Raw genomic sequence first — 21,207 nt, 5'->3', positions numbered from 1 at the left:
TGTCATGTACGTCTTTGTAACCTGCTACTGGATGCTTTGAATTTCCCTCGGGATCAATAAAGTATCTATCTATCTATCTATCTACTAACAGGCCAAATTCAAAGTAAAAGCAGTAAGACTAACTTTTTTAAATTGAGGATTTCCTGCAGCTTAATACTTTTAAAAAAAATGAGAAGCTAAACTTAGGGCTGGGTTTGTGGTCAAGACACTTTTTACATGGTGAATAAAAAAACAGTGAAATCAGTTGCAGTTTGAGGTTGTCGCCACCAGAGAGCAGCACTGACGTCTTTACTCAGCTTGACCTCATCACACGTCCACACAGTGAAAAAATGACCACAGTAAAGATTCTTTAAATACTTCAATTATCCTCCAGCACTTTTCTAACAATGCTTGAAAAAGGTAAACATGCACTTGAATCTATAATCAGTTATAACACAGATACAGATATCACATTTTTTATGGGTACCTTGTACGTCACCACAGGAATAATATCATCACATTTCCATTAAAAATACTCTTCTTTATATTCTTCTATATATTTTAATCAAAGCAACATCTTTACATAAATATATATTTTTTAAATGTCATTTATTTATTCAACCTTCATTTATCCAGGTTAGCCCCATTGATATCAGAGATCTCGTTTTCAGAACAACAGCAACACACAGTTTCAGCAACAACACTCAAACTCTGACGGTAGGCCTACACATTTCATAATATGAAATCAGCTAAAACAGCTGCATACACAAAGTTTATGCAGCTGCAAACGCAGGTTGTGGTTGTGGTTGAGGAAAGGTATCAACATCCTTCCCAGAATAGCTCTGCAAATGAAGATACACCGATGTCCACATTTGAAGCAAATGTTGTTCAAATCATATTTGAAGCAGATGATGATGTTGTTGGTGTTTGGCTGTGATCCAAGTGACCTGTATGTTTGTGTGTGTGTGTGTGTGTGTGTGTGTGTGTGTGTGTGTGTGTGTGTGTGTGTGTGTGTGTGTGTGTTGTTTTAATAGTAGATTAACACCTCCTGCTGTCCTCTAACACCAGCTGTTAACCTGTGTTTCCACGGTGATTAATAACAGGGATAAAACAAATAAAAGTACTGTACAGAATTTAACATAAACATAAATATAACTAAACATTTAACTGGTCTAATAACTTAAAACACAGTTTTAAAGTATGCTAAAGTAATATTTTAATGCAGGGTATTTAAAATGTGTTTGCATTTCTGTTCATTAAGGACAAAAATCTGAGTTTTTCTCCCTATTATAGTGTAATCTTTATAGGGGGCGTGGTTTCCTGCATCAGTGGGCGGGGCCACACTGTTACCTAGCAGCGAGCGGCAGAGTGATTGACGGTTGAGCGGATTAAAGCTCAGCGGCGGAGCAGCAGGTTTAAAACAAAAACAAAAAACGGACCGAAACGACCCATAAATCCGGTTTAAAAGAAGAAACGACGGGGTTTATTCACGTTTCCTGGATTGTTAAAGAGTTTTAAAGTACTTTGACTTTGTTTTTGTGAAGAAGAAGAAGAAGAAGAAGCTGACATTCCTTCATCTGGGACAGAGCGGAGGTAAGATCCTGCTGGTTTACAGCAGGTACACTTCAGCCTGAACAGGATCCAGAGGGATGAGAGGAATATTAGAAATATTACGGTCATAATCTGTCTTTAAACAGAGAAATTACTCTCATAAAAACGTGTTTTTACCTGTTAGATCAAACAGGTAAGTCAGAGTAAAATGACAAATCATTTAAAAGCGAGTAAACAATAAAAACAAGGTGAATTAAAGAGTTAAATATAAGAGAAGAGAACTCAAAAGTGATCAAAATAGAGTGAATAGAGACTTTAACACAACATAGACTGGGTAAATTAAATATATACGTTCATTTATGAAATTAAATAAGAGATACATACATTTTAAACATAATTTAGATCAGAAAAACTAAAATATTAAGAGAAAAGTGTATAAAATAAACCCTATATGTGTAAAAAGACTGATATTAAACATTAGCAAAGCTAGAATAAATAGAATATTTGATTATAAAACAATAAAAGGAGCTTAGAGTTGAACATATGTCTCTTTAAATGAAATAAATAATCAAAAAATATATGCTCGTCTTTTCTACATTATATATATCTGCTCTTTTCTGCATCAGGTGTGTGTGTGTGTGTGTGTGTGTGTGTGTGTGTGTGTGTGTGTGTGTGTGTGTGTGTTCTGCTGAGTAATGCTGGTGCCTCACTCAGGTGTGTGTGTGATGTAGGAGGAAGGAGTCAGAGCATTAAGAAGGTGAAGACAGCACGTGCACACAGTCACAGACCAGTGAACCTTAGTGACCTGCACACACACAATCACACTCTCTCTCTCTCTCTCTCTCTCACACACACACACACACACACACACACACACGCACACGCAGTCTTCATTCAAGGTGGTGCCTTCAGGGTCAGACTATTGAGGTCTAGCATGTGCTGCAGGCAGTGCTGAGAATATCCTACAGTAGTGGTTCTCGACGTGAGGTCTAGATCGTTTAGTCAGAGACTCAGATATCAGTCGAGTGATTTAAAGTACTCTGAGATATCATCCAAAATGTTTTAGACAAAACTTTAATGGAACAAAAAAAGCAGCAACAGATTATCCCAAGGACTGTTTGAAAAAACATCTGTGAGCCAGCAGTGAGAAACAAACAGCTGTGAGAGCGGAGGGAGAAGACCTTGAATCAAACACTGCTGCTGCTGCTGCTGCTGCTGCTGCTGTCCATGAAGGAGATTAACATGTGTGCAGCTGTGTGTGTGTGTGAGTGAGTGTGCAGCTGTGTGTGTGTGTGTGTGAGTGAGTGTGCAGCTGTGTGTGTGTGTGTGTGTGTGTGAGTGTGCAGCTGTGTGTGTGTGTGTGTGAGTGAGTGTGCAGCTGTGTGTGTGTGTGTGTGTGAGTGTGCAGCTGTGTGTGTGTGTGTGTGTGTGAGTGTGCAGCTGTGCGTGTGTGTGACCTCATTTGTAAATATAGGGCGGTATAACATGGGTTGTTTTTCTGAGCGATTTGACAGAAACATGAGGATGTGATGTGTGTTTGGGTCTGAACCAAACAAACACGTCTCTTAAATCTGGAAGGAGAAGATTTGTGTCTCCGTAGAGCTGCAGACGTTTCATTTTACGCTGTGTGTTATATGTATGATATGCATATTATTTATTGTTGACAACACACTCGTTTGTTGCTGAAGCGTCACTGGCACTGTTAACGTCGCCTCCTGCACCTCAGCTGGGTTCACTGTCGTCCACTTTTCTTTCTAATATTATCCATTTGGAGCCACAAATGCAAAACATTTTAAAGGTAATATTCGCTTCCTCTCAGCTTTGCTTGTCCACCATTTGATTTGAAGAGACTCCCAGTGAACCATAAGAGGGATCCTGCATGTGACGCCAATGAAAAAAAGTAGCTCCAAAAAGCCAAAAACAAAAGTTTCATGACTTTGCATCATTTATGTAATCGCCGGCGTTTCTGCCTTTTTGTGTTTCTGAATTTGCTGCACGTTTGGAGCGGACAGTTTGCCCGCTGTTTGCACTTTAAGGGGCCAAGCTGTCGATCAATGACTCCATACTGGACACACGTCTCTGCTGCACTTTGAGAGTTTGTTAGTTAAATGTGTGAGAACGCAGCGACTGTTCAAACCCTGAGACGACCACAGACTGCCCTTTAACTCAGGTCAAAGGTCAAAGTGCCCTCCATTATAAACACCTGGTGTTAGTCATCACTTAAAAAGTCAATCAGCTAAAAATGAGAATCTGAACACCTCAGGTCACTCTGTGTGTGTGTGTGTGTGTGTGTGTGTGTGTGTGTCTGTGTGTGTGTGTGTGTTTTAATCCCTGGTTTGTGTGATGGCATGTGACTGTCTGAGTTCAACACCAGAAAACACACACACACACACACACACACACACACACACACACACACACACACACACACACACACACACACACACATACACACACACACACACACACACACACACACACACACACACACTCACAAATACACACACGCTGTGGTGGCTTGGGATTTAACATCACTGTCTCATCTCAGATTAACACACACACACACACACACACACACACACACACACACACTCACACAGATTAGAGGCCCAGATGGTGATGGATTTTTAAATTGTGTGTGTTTTGTGAGGGTGTGTGTGTGTGTGTGTGTGTGTGTGTGTTTTGTGAGGGTGTGTGTGTGTGTGTGTGTGTTTTGTGAGGGTGTGTGTGTGTGTGTGTGTGTGTGTGTGTGTGTGTGTGTGTGTGTGTTAGACCCAGACAGTTACAACCTCTCTCTCTCTCTTTCAGGACAACAGGCAGCAGGCTCGCTCGTCCATGTCGCAGCAGCAGAGAGGTAGGTACACTCTTGTATTATTATTGTTGTGTGTGTGTGTGTGTGTGTGTGTGTGTGTGTGTGTGTTGTGGCGGGGGGGGGGGGCATTTCTTAGAGATATTCTTTGGAATTCCGAGAATGTTCCGGAACGCCCAGGGTGGAACTCATTCCGGAGTGTTCCTGTTATTCCTGTTGCCATGACGACCCTCACTTCCTGTTCCGTCCCTGGACAGAGAGATAAAGTCAGACATTTGAAGACGGCGCTCTACAGTTTGTCATCATCATGTGTTGACGGACTCTGAACTCCCCACAAGTGCATCAACACGACGTGAAGACGTTTCCTCGGCGTGTCCATCAGAGCAGATTACACACAGTGAACACAACGTTAAAGGTAGTGCAGGAAAAAACAGAAAAGAGAGTGGACGCTAAGCTACAGGGAGAAGTCAGAGCCACATGGATTAAAGTGTGTTTGTTTGTTTGTCCTCATTAGTTTCAGCACAGTGAGGAAGCTAAGGTCTGCAAAGTGTTTCAGCACACATGACCAACGACAGGCTGCAGATTCAGAGCAGAGACTCATTCAACTCATTCCAACATCAGAGCGAAGTGTCCGTCTTTGATTTGAACTTTAAAAGTCTCCAGATCCTCCGAGGAAATTTAGAAATGTCCTTTCAGAGGGACGCTGTGAGGACGTCCTGTCTCTCTTTATTCTTCTCTTCTTTCTACAGAGTCTGATGTTTAAACACAAGTATCTCTCCTTCAACTTGAGCCAGGAACAAAATGCATGTTTGTCACCTCTGTACTAAACACACACAGGAGCTAAATAAACAGGATGAACATGAACACACCCTCAGTGTGTTAGTTCACATCGTTCATGTGTCAGGAGCAAAGTGATACAGGAAGAAATACCTTTGGATCAATTTTCTAAATGAGAATTTTATTCAGCCCGGTGTTTACGACCGAGAACAGGCGGGAAAAAATCAACTTTTTTCAGCACAATCTTTCTGAGTTCTTCATTATTTCTCCTTCATCAGTCAGTGGTGTGTTCCATGTTCTTTTGGATATCAGATGTCGGAGTTGTGATTGACGTCACACCACGAATTGACCGAGTTCCAGTAACGATTTGTAGTCCCAAAGCAACATGGACGCCTCCAGGAAGTTGTGTGTCAGAAAATAGCATCGCAAAATTGTCTTTAAAGTAAAGACATTTTAGCTGCTTTTTTAAAATAAATGATGCTATGCTAGTATGTTTATCATCGTGTTATTATTCTCCTGGAAGTGGATCAATGACATATTTTCAGAAATAAGATGATAATCTTTTTCGTCCACCTCCGTCCATCACAGGCAAACAGCTGCCCACCAAGCCCAGGAGGAGAGCCTGATCCTGGGCTTAGAGAGCCAGCTGATGCCCCTCCCCCTCCTCCTCCTCCTGGAACATGCTGTAACCACCTGACATCCTGTCAAAATGATGGCCTCTGTGATGATGGGGGGCAACCTCAGGAAGGCCCTCACGCTGAGAGGGGTGGACCCCGAGACCTGCATGATCGTGTTCAAGAACCACTGGTCTCAGGTACAGGAAAAAAAACACACACACACACACACACACACACACACACACACACACACACACACACACACACACACACACACACACACACACCTGTCAGGATTCCTCCGTTTTTCATCCATCAGTCATCACTTTTCTATTATTTTCCTCCCTCTTTGTCTCTTTTTCTGGCCCTCCGGCTGCCCTATTTCTCTCATAATGGTTGGCAGACACAGTGTGTGAGTGTGAGTGTGTGTGTGTGTGTGTGTGTGTGTGTGTGTGTGTGTGTGTGTGTGTGTGTGTGTGTGTGTGTGAATGTGAATGTGTGTGTGTGTGTGTATTTTACTGACCCAGACTTTGGCCCTTAAACACAGAATCCATTTAGAACAAACCCCTCTCTACGCTCGCCAAGCAAACCCACACACACTCCACGTCTGTGTCTGTGTGTGTGTGTGTCTGTGTGTGTCTGTGTGTGTGTGTGTGTGTGTGTGTGTGTATGTGTGTGTGTGTAGTCGTTGTCTGAAGCAGCCATGTCAAAGGTTAGCACAAGTCCAGACAGTGAGTTACATTCTTCTTTCTTTCTCCGTTTTCATTCATTTTTGTTGTTTACAGCTCAGATCTGAGTAAGACGCTTACACACATTTCCAGATCCAGAGCTGAATAAATCTCTTTAATACAAACCATAAGATTGTTTATTTCAGCAGGTTTTAGGTTGAGGATTAAAACAGGGGTGATGTCATGTCACCTTACACTTCCTGAAGGAGCATTATGAAGCGAGTTTGAGCGCTCGCTGACACAGCCACATGAACTGAGACATGTCAGTGTCAGTGTCGTCTCAATGGAAACATCACTTTGAAAATAATCCTGCAGACACACCTTTAAGCTCTGAAGTTTGTTTATTCATGAATGAATTAGTTTACAGAAGGTTTGTACGCTACTCAAAGCCTTAGACATGTGTTTGCAACGGTACATGTAGCTGCTTGGTAGGTTGTGCAGAAAAAGATTTGTTCCAGAAGTCAAGTTTCCAACCAGTCTTCAGAAGGGATGTCCGTCAAGAGAAACCATAACAGAAAACTGACCTTCGATGTGAACGCTGACGCCTCCTGCAAAAAGGCCGATCAGAGACGTTTCTTCTTAAGAAAGCTGAGGAGTTTTTATTGAGTCCATTTGAGCGTTTGTGGTGATCTGTTCGGTTTGGTAACCTCGGCATGGTTCACAAAAAAACAGGCGGGAAATATGGTTAAAACTGTGCCGGATTGTTGGCGTTGTCTTGAATGACCTCGGACATCATTTTCCAACAAGAGCCAAGCAGAAGGCAAAGGCGGTCCTGGAAGACCCTCAGCACCCCCCCCTGCATGCAGAGCTTAGACTTCTGCAGACAGGGAGGAGGTTCACTTCAGTTCAGAGGATCAAATCTAACAGGTAGCTGAGGTCGTTTGTCCCATCAGCAGTTTGGTTTTTAAATACGCTGTAGGCTTTGTTGCAGGTACACTTTGACTTGTATTTATGTCTCTGTGCAGGTCTTAGGAGGTGTTGCCTGTATGGAACTCTGTTGCAAACCAAAATGTCTCTCTGGGACAATAAAAGATTTTACAATCCACAAACAAAACAAAAGAAGAAGGCCTCCAGAGTGTCCCTCCAGTCGCTGCATGTTTGTCCAGATTTGTTTACTAAGTTTGCATTGCACTGAACTGTGTTTGTTTTTTACACAAACAGAAACGTCACAAAAGCTCAGTAACGTCTTCTCTTTTGCAGCTTTTCCACTTGGTTTCATTCTGGACATCATCATGTGGATGAAAACGCTCTTCATGCTAAAGGTCGTCTCCTTTGTCCTCTCTCTCTTCAGGTGGTGAAGATCCTGGAGAAACACGAGCCGGGTCGCAGCAGCTCCAGTGCGTTGAGTTTCCTTTCCGGTCACGCTAACAACAGCAGCAGCTCCGGATCGTTGCGCCTCGGCCCGATCCCGGCCGACGAGGCCAGCGCCGTGCAGAACTATGTGGAGCACATGCTGTTCCTTCTGATGGAGGAAGAGGCGGGGCAAGGTGAGAGGAGAGGAGAAAAGAAAGTGTTCACTTATTTTACCTGTGTCGTGTTTTGTTCTCACGCCTGGACTCCACTGTCACCAGGTGGAGCGATGGGTCCCATCCTGGAGTTTGTGGTCCTGGAGGGCGTGATGGAGAGGCTGTTTCTGTGGAGCCTGAGGAGACAGTTCACTGAGGACATGAAGCTGGAGCAGCTCAGGATGTACCAGATGCTTCTGTCTCAAGCCAAGCAGCCTCTGCTGCACCACAAACCGGTTCTGAGACCACTCATGATGCTGCTGGCCTCCTGCGCCGGAGCTGGAACCGGTGAGCACTCAGAGCTGTATCCTGTATGGCAAAGGTTTCCACAAGTAAGGGCTGTAGTTCTGAGAAAGTTCTGTCAGAGCTCTTTGGATTTCTGTCCCTCAAAAGAAAAAAATCGAAAAGTTTGTTTCCTTCGACTGAAAGTAAGAAATCAGTCCGAACACTGGAGGAAGTCCTGGAGCTGCTTTAGCTGTAAGGTCATCTAATTGGTTTAAAGTGGTTCCTCTAGAGGTGATTAAGGTGTAGCCGGTATAACAGTTTAAACAGTTACCTCAGGTAGTTAATCACCTGCTTCCCTCCTCCAGACAGTGGGGGTGCGGTGGAGGCGGAGCTTGTCCTCCTGTTGAATCAGCTGTGTGTCGCTCTGGTCAAAGACCCCTCAGTGCTCGAACTCTTCTTCCACACCAGCGAGGACCAGGGAGCCGCCAACTTCCTGCTCTTCTCCCTGCTCATACCATATACACACAGGTACACACACAGGTATACACACAGGTATACACACAGGTATACACACAGGTACACACACACAGGTATACACACAGGTATACACACAGGTACACACACACAGGTATACACACAGGTACACACAGGTACACACACAGGTATACACACAGGTACACACACAGGTAGGTACACACACAGGTATACACACAGGTAGGTACACACACAGGTACACACACAGGTATACACACAGGTATACACACACAGGTATACACACACAGGTATACACACAGGTATACACACAGGTATACACACACAGGTATACACACAGGTATACACACACAGGTATACACACACAGGTATACACACAGGTATACACACACAGGTATACACACAGGTATACACACAGGTATACACACAGGTATACACACACAGGTATACACACAGGTATACACACACAGGTATACACACACAGGTATACACACAGGTATACACACACAGGTATACACACAGGTATACACACAGGTATACACACACAGGTATACACACAGGTATACACACACAGGTATACACACACAGGTATACACACAGGTATACACACAGGTATACACACAGGTATACACACAGGTATACACACAGGTATACACACAGGTATACACACACAGGTATACACACAGGTATACACACACAGGTATACACACACAGGTATACACACATGTAGGTACACACACGTACACACCCACAGGTATACACACATGTAGGTACACACACAGGTTCACACACAGGTATGCACACATGTAGGTACACACAGGTACACACCCACAGGTATACACACACAGGTATACACACAGGTATACACACACAGGTACACACACAGGTATACACACAGGTATACGCACAGATACAAACACAGGTATACACACAGGTACACACACAGATACAAACACAGGTATACACACACAGGTATACACAAACACAAGTGAAATACAAAGGTAGATAAACACACGTAGGTACACACACATGTAGGTACACACATGTAGGTACACACACAGGTAGGTACACACACATGTAGGTACACACACATGTAGGTACACACACAGGTAGGTACACACACATGTAGGTACACACATGTAGGTACACACACAGGTAGGTACACACACATGTAGGTACACACACATGTAGGTACACACACAGGTAGGTACACACACAGGTACACACTCCTGTAGGTACACACACATAGGTACACACACGTAGGTACACACACAGGTACACACACACAGGTACACACACATGTAGGTACACACACATGTAGGTACACACACGTAGGTACACACACATGTAAGTACACACACAGGTACACACACACAGGTACACACACACGTAGGTACACACACATGTAGGTACACACACAGGTATACACACATGTAGGTACACACACAGGTACACACACATGTAGGTACACACACGTAGGTACACACACATGTAGGTACACACACAGGTAGGTACACACACAGGTACACACACAGGTACACACACATGTAGGTACACACAGGTAGGTACACACACAGGTACACACACACAGGTACACACACATGTAGGTACACACATGTAGGTACACACACACAGGTACACACACATGTAGGTATACACAAACCAATACACACCCAGGTACACACACAGATAAACACACAGGAATACACACAGGTATACACAAAGAAATAGACACACAGGTGGGTACACATAATGGTATACATATGACCTCAGGTACATATACACAGATACAGGTATATACACAAACACAACAGACAGTGTAATTTAAAAACACACAAAAACAGAAAGGCTCACACACACACTGGATATTAACACATGGCGCTGTACACACACATAGGAATATAAGTACCTCTCTCTCTTCAGACAGGGGACGGTGGGTCAGCAGGCCAGAGACGCTCTGCTGCTCATCATGTCTCTGTCGGCCTCAGACCCTCGAGTCGCCCAGCACATCGCAGAGAACACCTACTTCTGCCCCGTGAGTGAACAAATACACACACACACACACACACACACAAACACACAAACACACACACACACACACAAACACACACACACACAAACACACACACACACACACACACACACACACACAGAACCTTAAACTGAATCACAGCTTCAAACATGTCACATTACAGGCAGGTAGACTCTGCGTCACTAAACCTTCATGGTTCATTTGAAGAGACTTTGACTCTTATTTTGGGGCTTTTTGCCTTTATTTAGAAAGGACAGTGGATAGAGCAGGAAATCTGAAGAGAGAGAGAGAGAGAGAGGGGAAAGGAGCAGAAGGTCGGACTTGAACATGGGCCGCCCACTTTGAGGATGTGGGTGTGACCTCACCGCTAGGCCATCAGCATCCTGAGACTTTGACTCTCCTTCTTGGCACACGTTTCATGGTCGTGTTGTGTCTGCTGGAATGTCGTCTAGTCTTGGTATTGTCAGGGATTTGCAGAGGATCAGAATCACTCAGTGTGGATTACACAGATAAACCAGCTGACTGAGTCTTCATAGTTTCCCTCTCGCTTTCCTCTTTCAGAAAATAAATAGAATTCAGCTCACTGAAAGAAATGAACACTATGCCGTTAAAGGATCAAGTGTTGATGCATTCAAAGATCTCAACGCTGCATCTTAAGAGACTTTAAATACAACTTATCATATTTTATTGATGAGTTAGACCAATCATCTGTGCAGAGTTTAGAAGTTTAGTTCCTCCACATAGAGCCTCATTAAAAGAGCTCAACCGGGTTAATCTCTGCATTCCTTCTTAATGTGTGCAGAGGGAAAAAAGGGCATTTGAGTTTCTTTTTTATCTGAGCCTGCACTAGAAGATAAGAGTCAAAATGTCTACCTGATAAGTAAATGTAATGTTTGTGTTTTGAAGACATTTTATTTCTGAATGACAGAGTCAACGGTTGGATTTAAAGTCCTCTTCTCCATTCATCTCCTGTCTGCATTGTTATCTCATTATCACATGTTATGTAATGAACTAACAAGCTCATTCTGCCTCCTCAGGGAGAGTGAGAGTGTGTGTGTGTGAGTGTGTGTGTGACAGCAACAAGTGAGACAGAGAGAGAGAGAGAGGGGCAAGTACAGGGGGAAGTGGATTTCTAAACAAGATGAGGAGGAGGAGGAAATGAGAAAAAGAGGAAGAAACAACAACAGAAATGTGGTCAAAACTAAAAGTAGGGGGCTGCTAGTGGTTGGTGCAAGCGCCCCATGTTCAGAGTCTGTGGTCCTCCAGGCAGGCAGCCCGGGTTCAGATCCGACCTGTGGCTCCTTCACCACATGTCGTTCACAACACTCTCTCTCTCGCTGATTTCTTTCTTTCTTTGTCTCTAGAAAAATGCATAAATAAACCTTAAAAAAACTAAAATCTGAGATTGAAGAAGAGTCGAAAGTACAAGTTTTAAAGTTATTACAAAATACAGAAAACATATATTTTAAAAAAACCTTAATGCCAGGATCAATCCTCATAAATATTTTTTTTTAAATCTGTCTTTTCTATCCTCGCTAACATGGCTAACAACAGATGATACATTAAGTAAGGGAGTAAAATATATAAATAAATAAAGTTATATCTGATATATAAACTCAAGTAAGAAGGATACACTTTGTTTACTTCTGTCCTTCAGGTACCTGCACTTACTCTGTCGGCCATTTTGGCTCCTACACTGCTAGTTTCCTCTTTTACTGTTAAGTGACAGAAAGAGAGGAAGGAAGCGTGAATATGAAAGGGCAATCAAAGAGGCTGTGTGTGTGTGTGTGTGTGTGTGTGTGTGTGTGTGTGTGCACCTGTGTGTGTGTGTGTGTGTGTGTGTGTGTGTGTTTATGTGTGTGTGTGCGTGCGTCAGATTTAAGCCCATGTAACCGCACTCTGACCTCAATCTTTATGAAGGGAGCAGATTAGTAAAGCAGCGTGAGATTGGCCCGTACACGGAGAGGGATTAGTAAATCTGCACATGATTGGACAGTGGCCTGTTTGTTAAGGAGACTCGATGATGCAGCTGTTTTACATTGTTATCGTTGTGTTTTTCCTCTCTTCTTCTTCTTATTCGTTCTTCGTCTCTAAGTTAATCATTTTGATGAACTGGCTTTCATGAGAAGAGAGAAATAAAAAGATGGACACCACTCTCACATCTGTACTGTAAATATGAAGCCAAAACAGGGAACCGGTTGCCTTAGCTTAGCATAAAGCTAAATGGGCTCTGTCAAAGGATAACTAAATCCAACAGCACAGCTTAATTACCTACACAGAATACCTCAGTGGTCCATTTGATTTCCAGAATGCAAACTGAAGTGTGACATTTCACCTTGTTTCATCTTGGAGAATGTTTCCATTATTGATGTTATGCTAAGCTAATCCTCTAACAGCTATAGCTTCATATTCGTTATCAGATAATGAAAGAGGTAAGAATCCAAACTGCTTAACTTGACCTTTAAAGGATCTATTAGTGAGTCAGTAATGTTCAATCTATCAGTCTCTTCATGTCTCTGTCCTGTTTCTATCCGCCCTCATTTTCTGCTATATATAAATGAGGACGCTAATCTTCACTGGAATTTTAATTTGCACAGAAGCCTTTACCTGTATCCGTGTGGTTACAGGTGCTGGCCACAGGTCTGTCTGGTCTGTACTCGTCTCTACCAGCCAGGCTGCAGGTTTACAGTGAGGACTGGCACTGTTTGGACCAGGCGGACTGGCAGCAGGTAACCAAGAAGAACACACAGTCAGTACAGTTAGATCGAACCCGAGAAATATGGAGCATGCTCAGAATCCTTTGCCAGTTTGAGTCCGATTGAGGTGTATACATGCAAGAGCAAACACATTATCTTGCTGTGTTCAATCTACTCCACCAATTTCAGTCAGACTAACAAGTTTACACGTACTTTAAAAGTCCAGTAATTATATATTTGTAGATCATACAGAGGTGGAATTCTTACTCGATCACTGGAAAGTTCTCGCGTGCCTTCCCTTATTAATTCTGTGGCGCAGTTACCACCAACTCTCAGCCGACTTTTTACCCCATCAGCGCCATTGTTTGTGTTTTTGCCCTGACGCTGATATGCATAAAAAGAGGCCATTTTCCCCAAATATGTGCAACAACACTGAAGCACAGAGATGCTGTTTGCTCTGCGGCGCAGTTAGGGGAACATTTAACCCTTTGTGTGTGAGCTGTGAGCTAGCTTGGGCCTTTTTGACTCATTTGCGCACTTTTAGTGGGCACAAAAGCTGCACATTCCTCTAGTGAATCAGGCCCTCAGAATACATCAGTAGATCCATAAAACACTGTGCTTCATCCTAACCCGATGTTTCTGTCAACAGATTCCTGCTTTGGTCCATTTCCTGCACTCGTTGGACTTCTGTAGTGCTGTTACCAAGGTAACGTATGTACACATAAAGGTACACAAAAATGCATTAAATAGTGCTCGGAGCTAACAGTCTATCTGAATATTTTTATCTATCAGGTAGCTCATCCCTCCATTCGGACTCAGTTGCTGGATTATATCTACAACGGCTTCCTGGTTCCCGTCCTGGCTCCTGCTCTACACAAGGTATCAGACCTCATCCGTCCTACTTGTTCCTGTTTTTTTCTGTTTTCTTGTTAGTTCATCTAAGTGAACATTTTGCTGTTTTTTGTGTAGCTGACGATAGAGGAGGTGATGACAACCACGGCCTATCTGGATCTTTTCCTGCGCTCCATCTCTGAGCCCGCCCTCCTCCAGACCTTCCTGTCCTTCATCCTGCTGCACACGCACGACAACGTGCACATACTGGACACGCTGGTCAGCAGGGTCAACACACCTTTCCAGGTAACACACTGTGGAGTAAAACAAACTGTTTGTTGACCTATAACTGAGTTTAATATTGACCTGTTGTTGTTTTCCCCACCAGTTGGGTACAGTGTCCCTGGCTCTGTTCAGGACTCTGATTGGTCTCTTCTGTGAAGATGTCATGCTGCAGCTGGTATTCAGGTCAGTCTTTAAGGTTCAAAGACTTGGCAGTAAATATGGGCTTAGGGAGTAACACTCCACCATAAAAGTGCCAGGTAACGCTTACGATTAACTTCTTTGTAAGATGTTTTGGCCGAGAAACAAGTGTGCACCAGAATTGGAGGCGATGCTTGCTGGGACTGAGCAGGATGCATTCTGTGTGTCTTCAGGTATTTGATTCCTTGCAGCCACCTCAGCAGGAAGCAGCAGTGGTCCCTAAAGCAAAGGGACTGCTACTCCTCCAGCGCTGCCTCTTTCCTGCTCCTCATGCCCTCCTGGTGCCCCGGACACCTCTACAACACGAGCGCACAGTCAGAGCACATCCACTGGCCCAAAGGAGCTGGTCAGTATGACTAACACGAGAACACATAACTCAAGCTGATTCTGTCTTGTCATATTTAAGTTGAATTCGACTTTCTGTCCTTGTCAGATCTGTTATTATCAGACAGCGTCGGTTACTGTCGGGGCTCGGACTTTCTGATAGATGTGAACTACCTTCATTACCTCTGGGACGCCCGAGAGGCCATCTCAACATCTCACAGGTTGGTCTCCACTTTATCAACTCATTATTTGCAGCTTTTTAAGGCAAGAAAGAAATGACATGTGACCACCGGGTTGAGGAAGACATGCATCAAAGAGACGAGCTCAGGAGTCAAATCTGTGGCTGATGCATGAAGGGCCATGTACAAGGGGCACCTGCTCTATTGACTGATCATGTGATCATCAATCAAATCATAGGATGGGCTGCCTTTACCCCTCAATTATATATTTACTTATTTTCTTCACAAATATTTCCATTATGGTGCAGGGACAGGTAAATTCCTTTTTTCCAGTGTTAGGATAAATTCAATTCATAACATTAACTCTAGAGACAAAGTGACTACCAAACAATGTCTGTTGCAAAGGAGGTCACTGTGAATTGGACCAATAATCATCAGAAACAGAGATATGCATATGGATGAAAATTCTTTCTGCAAGGGACGAGATCTCTGGTGACGGAAACATTCTGGATTCCTAAGATGAAAAAGTAGATTTTTCACACTCGGGTGATCTGGAGGTTTAATTTTGTCAGGCATTGAGAAATGTTTTCATTTGATCAAATTAGGTTAAGTTCTAAAGAGTTTTATCTTCTTTCAGGGCGTGTCAGCTCTGGTCAGCTCCGTACGATGGAATAAACCCTCTACCTCAACAATACCGATCCAACACACCAGGGAACGACAAAGACAACGAGGACGAGATTGCACAGCGAGTAAAGAGCGACTCCATCTGCTCTTTGGAAATAACTCCTCAGGCTTTGGCCCTCTCCCCCACCTTGTCCTCTTCAGATACCGTCTCCTCAAGCAACCACGTCGGAAGAGCCAACTCGGCCCTAGAACTGGAGTGGGATGACATTTTTGCAGATGAGGATCCTTCATTACCAGCAGTGATTAACTCACCGCATACAAATGGCAGCATGACCATGGAGGTGGACCGATGCACTGCCACACCTTCACCTCCTGGACACCTCCAGGAAATGCGACGCACTGCAACAAGGCTGGTGCACGGGTCGTATGTGGAGGAGTCCGAGTTTCAGGATGACGTTCTGGTCTATGACCTTGTTGCTAAGAATGATACAAAGGCAGCCATTTTGGAGCGAATCATGGCGGCAAATCGACGGGCACGTGGAAACATCCCGAATGGCCAACAAGCGCCAACAGCGGAACCAACAACAAAAGTAGCAACAATGCTAACAACAACAGGGAGGACAGTAATGGAAACAGTTAACAGTATTATGTCAACCAGGAGGAGAAGTGAGGATGGTGGGAAAGAGGAAAGGAGGATTGAGGATGGAGGGCAGGAGGGAAGGAGGCGGAGTGAGGACAGTGGCAAGGAGATGGGGAGAAGGAAGGAGGAAAGAGAAGATGACATGAAGAGGATAGATGAGCTGGAAGAGCCAATTGGGTATCAGTTTTACACAAATGGTTTTGATGCTAAGTATCACATCATCGGCGACTGTGACGATGATGAGGATGGCAAACGATTTAAGCCTAAATGCAACCTGAATGATTTCACATCTACTACCAATCACATGCAAGCAATGAACCACCAGGACACACCACACAACACACAACATCCAAGGCCATATTCATTGACTAATGCTTTACCTAATGGGCATTCAGAACTTGAGCAACATGACCCATTGGTACCTGCGGCTGATGCCAAATCTTTAAGTCTGCCTGTTAACAAAATCAACAATAACAACGACTTCCTCACCCAATACTATGAGTTCATGCTCTCTTTGGGGGTTGAGCCAGAATGTGACAACATCTCTGACGACATTGGTTTGTTCAGGAGGCGGGTCAGAGCGCTGAGGCAAAAACTCGAAGAGGAGGATGGACCTGGTGAAGCGTTTGCTCTGAGCTCTTTGTGGGACAGCAGAGATAAGGAAGTAGAAGAGGCAGAGATGGAGGAGGAGGAGGTGGAGCAAGAGGAAGGAGAGGAGAGTGGTAGCAGCTGTAAGGATGACAGCAGGGGCCATGAAGTTCCTTTTACAGGTCTGTGTATTCAATTACAATGTAATGTAAAAGTGAAGTGAGCAGAAAATACAATCCTGAAATGTTAAATGTGGATCTGTTTAATTGTACTACTAGCAGGTGTATAGAATCACAGATTATACATGATAACAAGAAGTCTCTAATGATTATGAAGTCACAAGGGCACCATAATGTGCCAGGTTTTGCTTACAAAGAACTAGCTTTTGTCCAAAAACAGGTGGAACACAAGTGGGATTTGAGAGGTTTTGGATTGGCACCAAGAGGTACAGCTGTGTATCATCAGCATAGTGGTGAAATGTCTTTGAATAATGTGGCTGGATGGAGCATGTAGAAAGAGAATACAAGTGGTCCCAGTATTGAACCCTGAGGAACTCCAAACTTCAGATAGAACCTATTCATATTTGGTCAGATTCACACCAGTTGTTCTGTAACATCTTAAGGCAAAAAGTAGAAAAAGTTGCATTTATTGCGTGTATTACTTGTATTTTCTCTTGGTCGCACATACTAACATATAGTTTCCCATGATGCCCCAGGTCCATTCATCAGTGTTCTGTTGTCGCGCCTCGAGAACCTTCTTGAAAACTCTATCGCTGTTAACCTGCTGGTGACAGGCATCCTCGCACAGCTGGCGTCATACCCGCAGCCTCTCCTTAGATCCTTCCTACTCACCACAGACCCACAAAGCCAACCCAACGTACGAACACTGTACCAGGTAACATCCACAAACACCTCAAACTAATCTAATTTAATCTTTATCTGTTTTAAGCTTCCTTAGGATAGCATTGCGTCTTTTGTATACCTGTGCATGAATATGTGTCTGTATAGGTGTTGCTGTCCGTGCATGCTCAGATCGAGCGCTATGTGGCCGCCAGACCAGATTATCCAGCCCTAGTCACTCAGGCCTGGAGGTTCTTGTTGGTTAAAGACCAGGACAGCAAGTTTAGAGGTAAAGTACAACCCCTATTAACAGCAAGGGAGGAAAGATCAAATGGAACCTTTGGAGTATAACGCACCAGTAACTTAAGTCCTTGGGAACTTGGACCCTTGGGACAGGGATTAATGAATATAGGACCTTGGGAACATAGAACCCTTGTAATTTAGGTTCATGAGAACTTTGGACTTTTGAAACACAGGACCCCAGGAACATATGACTTCAGCAATTTAGGACAATGGGAGCATAGGACCTTTGGATTATGACCTTGGGAAAATAAGGCCTAGGGAACATGGGATCTTTGGAGAACAGGCCTTAGGAATCTTTGGTTCCTGTGAACAAAGCACTTTGGGAACATTTGACCATTGTAACTTAAGACCCTTTAAACTTAGGACCTTAGAAACAGAAGACCATGGGAACAACGCACCGTAGTTTTCAGAGAACATAGGATCATAGACATGCTCCCCAGTTGTGTGCTGCCCCTTCAAGTCCCTTGAGGTGTAGATGGAGGGAATTTGACACTTTGATCTATTAAGCACTTTGGCTGCTTTGACTTTACAGTAACACTAATAATAACAGTACAACATTAATTTTTTTTCAGAGTGCCTCCAGTCCCATGACGGCGACATCCCGCTGGACTCATCTCTTCCAAATGGTTCTGTTAGAAACACTCTGGCTTTGCCTCCGCTTGGTGTCCTGCCGCCGTGCCCTCCGATTCCCCCTCAAGCCAAGAGCAGAGTGTTCGCAATCATCCTCTACGCTGAGTTCCTGAAAGAGCTGGCAGCCATCGCCCAGGAGCACAGCATCGCACCTGACTGTTCTGCAGAGGAGTAATGGGAGGGTTGTTGGTGAAAAACCCCCGAGCCATGTTGGGAAAACTTGGTGTTTTCCCACCAATGAATCCAAGACCTGCGTCAGGACCACCAACAGTTTCTAAAATCCCCAAAACTACAAGCACTAAAAAAAGCACATACAGGAATGCAATACATAAAAACAATAAATGTTGATATTGTTTTTAAGCATACATAATGTACACTATGTTTATATACCTGGCAGCACTTGAATATTTTAACGATTTCCCCCATGTGACTATGGATGATATTTATACATAGACAGAAAGAATTGAAGGAGATTATTTTGAACATAAATCAGTGTTTTCTATATTTTTATGAAATTGGTGAAAATAGTTTTGTATGCTCTTTACTGAAATTGTTGCAATACTATTTAAAGTGTAAAACATGACACCATTCAGAGTTTTGTAACGATTAATTTCTGTGGCGGGCCATTTCAAAATCAAGCACCTCATGCTAGTGATCCATAAACTACTTTAATTAAACTAACTTTAAAAATAAAGATAGAGTCAGCATGTTAGCCTACGAGCTAAAATGCTACAGAAGGCTTGCTAGGCTTAAAGGAGATCTATTCTGCTGACTCATATTTAAATACATACATATAGTGTTTCGATGTCCATGTCCATACTAATCCTCTGCAACGATTTTTTTAACACAAGATACACAGTTGTTTGTGTAATCCCCAGACGTGGTTTCGTGCTGCTCTGAACGAGACGTTACGAGATCTTGGCGAGACTTGACCAGAACCTGACGTCAAGTTCTGCCAACGTATCAGACCAAAGCATGGAGCAAAGTTGTAGGACATGCCCACCCCGGCAGCTATTTCAAGGACACGCCCACCCGGAAGCTCACTCAAATTTCCTTACGACTGCAAACAGAGCCGGCCAATCAGAGGAAAGAGGGCACGTGGGGAGGGTCTTAAAGAGACAGTAGCTGGAATAAAGCATTTCAGGAAGACGCTGAAATTAGGGATTTTGCTGACGGAGGTTTTTGAGCTACTCAACAGGAGTCCCAGACTAACAAAGCGAGTGTCATAGATCTCCTTTAAATTGCATGCTAGGCTTAAGATTAAACTTGAGGTACTCAGTGCACACCAGAACGACCACCAAGACATTACATTTGTATCCAGATTTAGGAAATAAGACGATACAGATTTCCAAATTTAGTTTTTCTATTTTATTTCCACGATCCATTGTCTTTTTGTTTTTGCCAAAATATCTCAGTTTTTTTTAACCAGCGTTTGGTTCAACATTTTAAAATGTGCAAACACTATGTTTTAAAAAACACACAACAGCATTAAGTTCATGTGTTTATTTCAAAATGAACTTAATATTGTTTGTCAGAGCGTTTCTTTAGTTGTGTGTTTCGTCCTTCCTGTTGTGTTATCGTGCGTCTAAAGGGGCTTCACCTGTGTTTAGGTTTAACCTTTGAACGCTCATCGTAGTCGATTTCTGCACAAAAAAGACGACTGGCAGTTTTTGAATCCTCTAAAAATGGGGAAAAAAGCCTCTTTCATCAGATGTATCTTTTTTGTTGATTGCCTGATGTGTCTTCATTTGCAAACAGAAAACACAGTAAAAATGACAACGCCTTATTTTAACCTTCAGAGATTTTAGTGCAAAGACTGAAGATGCATCTTGTTGTCTTATCGCAAAAATCAGATCTGGATTTTTCTCACTTGCACTTCTGTCAAGTGCATTTCCTCGTTTTGAATTTGATGTGTGTGATTTTTGTTTTGTCCTCTCTCACCTCAAGAGATATTTGCTGTAATGCCCTTAAGGTGTTCACCTGTGCTGCATTCAAGGTCAAGTGCAAAAGAAGGTAGATTTGAGCTCCCCATTTTAGATAAAACATCCCTTAAGTACGACCAAATGTTGGATTCTGGACTGTGCATTGTGTCTCCAGCAAATCTGTACTCAGCAACACTATCCCCCCTCCTTGCTATGTGCTGGTACTGACACCTGCTGGTGAACCACAGCTGGGACACGTTTCTTCTATTCACCCTGTTGTCTCTTCTTGGAATGAAGTATTGCCACTATGCTGTAAAAAAAATAATGAAAATATATTTTTTGAATGGAAAAAAAGGCCATAATAAATCTTGAAGATCGTGAACTGTTTGTATGTTTTTTTTTTTTAAACTTCTTTATGAATTCATTAATGCAA

General features: G+C 43.2%; 1 protein-coding gene across 2 annotated transcripts; it reads left to right on the top strand.

The window, feature by feature from the left end:
* Nucleotides 1–1,249: 1,249 nt before the first annotated feature.
* LOC132958394 (FHF complex subunit HOOK-interacting protein 1A-like) lies at nt 1,250–21,156 on the top strand. Of its 2 annotated transcripts, XM_061031155.1 has the most exons (18): nt 1,323–1,572; nt 4,339–4,384; nt 5,705–5,930; nt 7,753–7,948; nt 8,033–8,254; nt 8,557–8,719; nt 10,607–10,718; nt 13,343–13,444; nt 14,061–14,117; nt 14,204–14,290; nt 14,381–14,548; nt 14,631–14,710; nt 14,899–15,071; nt 15,159–15,270; nt 15,866–17,262; nt 17,796–17,974; nt 18,088–18,208; nt 18,795–21,156. In XM_061031155.1, exons 3-18 carry the CDS (start codon nt 5,826–5,828, stop codon nt 19,025–19,027), a joined length of 3,507 nt encoding a protein of 1,168 aa, XP_060887138.1. In that variant the 5' UTR covers nt 1,323–1,572; nt 4,339–4,384; nt 5,705–5,825; the 3' UTR covers nt 19,028–21,156. The 2 variants fall into 2 exon arrangements, with proteins under 2 accessions (XP_060887139.1, XP_060887138.1); XM_061031156.1 differs by lacking the exon at nt 18,088–18,208 and having other exon boundaries at nt 1,250–1,572.
* The last annotated feature ends 51 nt before the right edge of the window (nt 21,157–21,207 follow it).

Source organism: Labrus mixtus, chromosome 23 (assembly GCF_963584025.1).
Source record: "Labrus mixtus chromosome 23, fLabMix1.1, whole genome shotgun sequence".
NCBI classification, from domain to species: Eukaryota; Metazoa; Chordata; class Actinopteri; order Labriformes; family Labridae; genus Labrus; species Labrus mixtus.
This window is presented reverse-complemented; position numbering and strand designations above follow the sequence as displayed.

Coding starts and splice junctions, on each gene's coding strand:
- LOC132958394 (XM_061031155.1), top strand. CDS start 5,826: ATGATGGCCTCTGTGATGATGGGGGGCAACCTCAGGAAGGCCCTCACG. Junction 14,549..14,630: donor GGGTCAACACACCTTTCCAG/GTAACACACTGT, acceptor TTTCCCCACCAG/TTGGGTACAGTGTCCCTGGC. Junction 18,209..18,794: donor CCAGGACAGCAAGTTTAGAG/GTAAAGTACAAC, acceptor ATTTTTTTTCAG/AGTGCCTCCAGTCCCATGAC.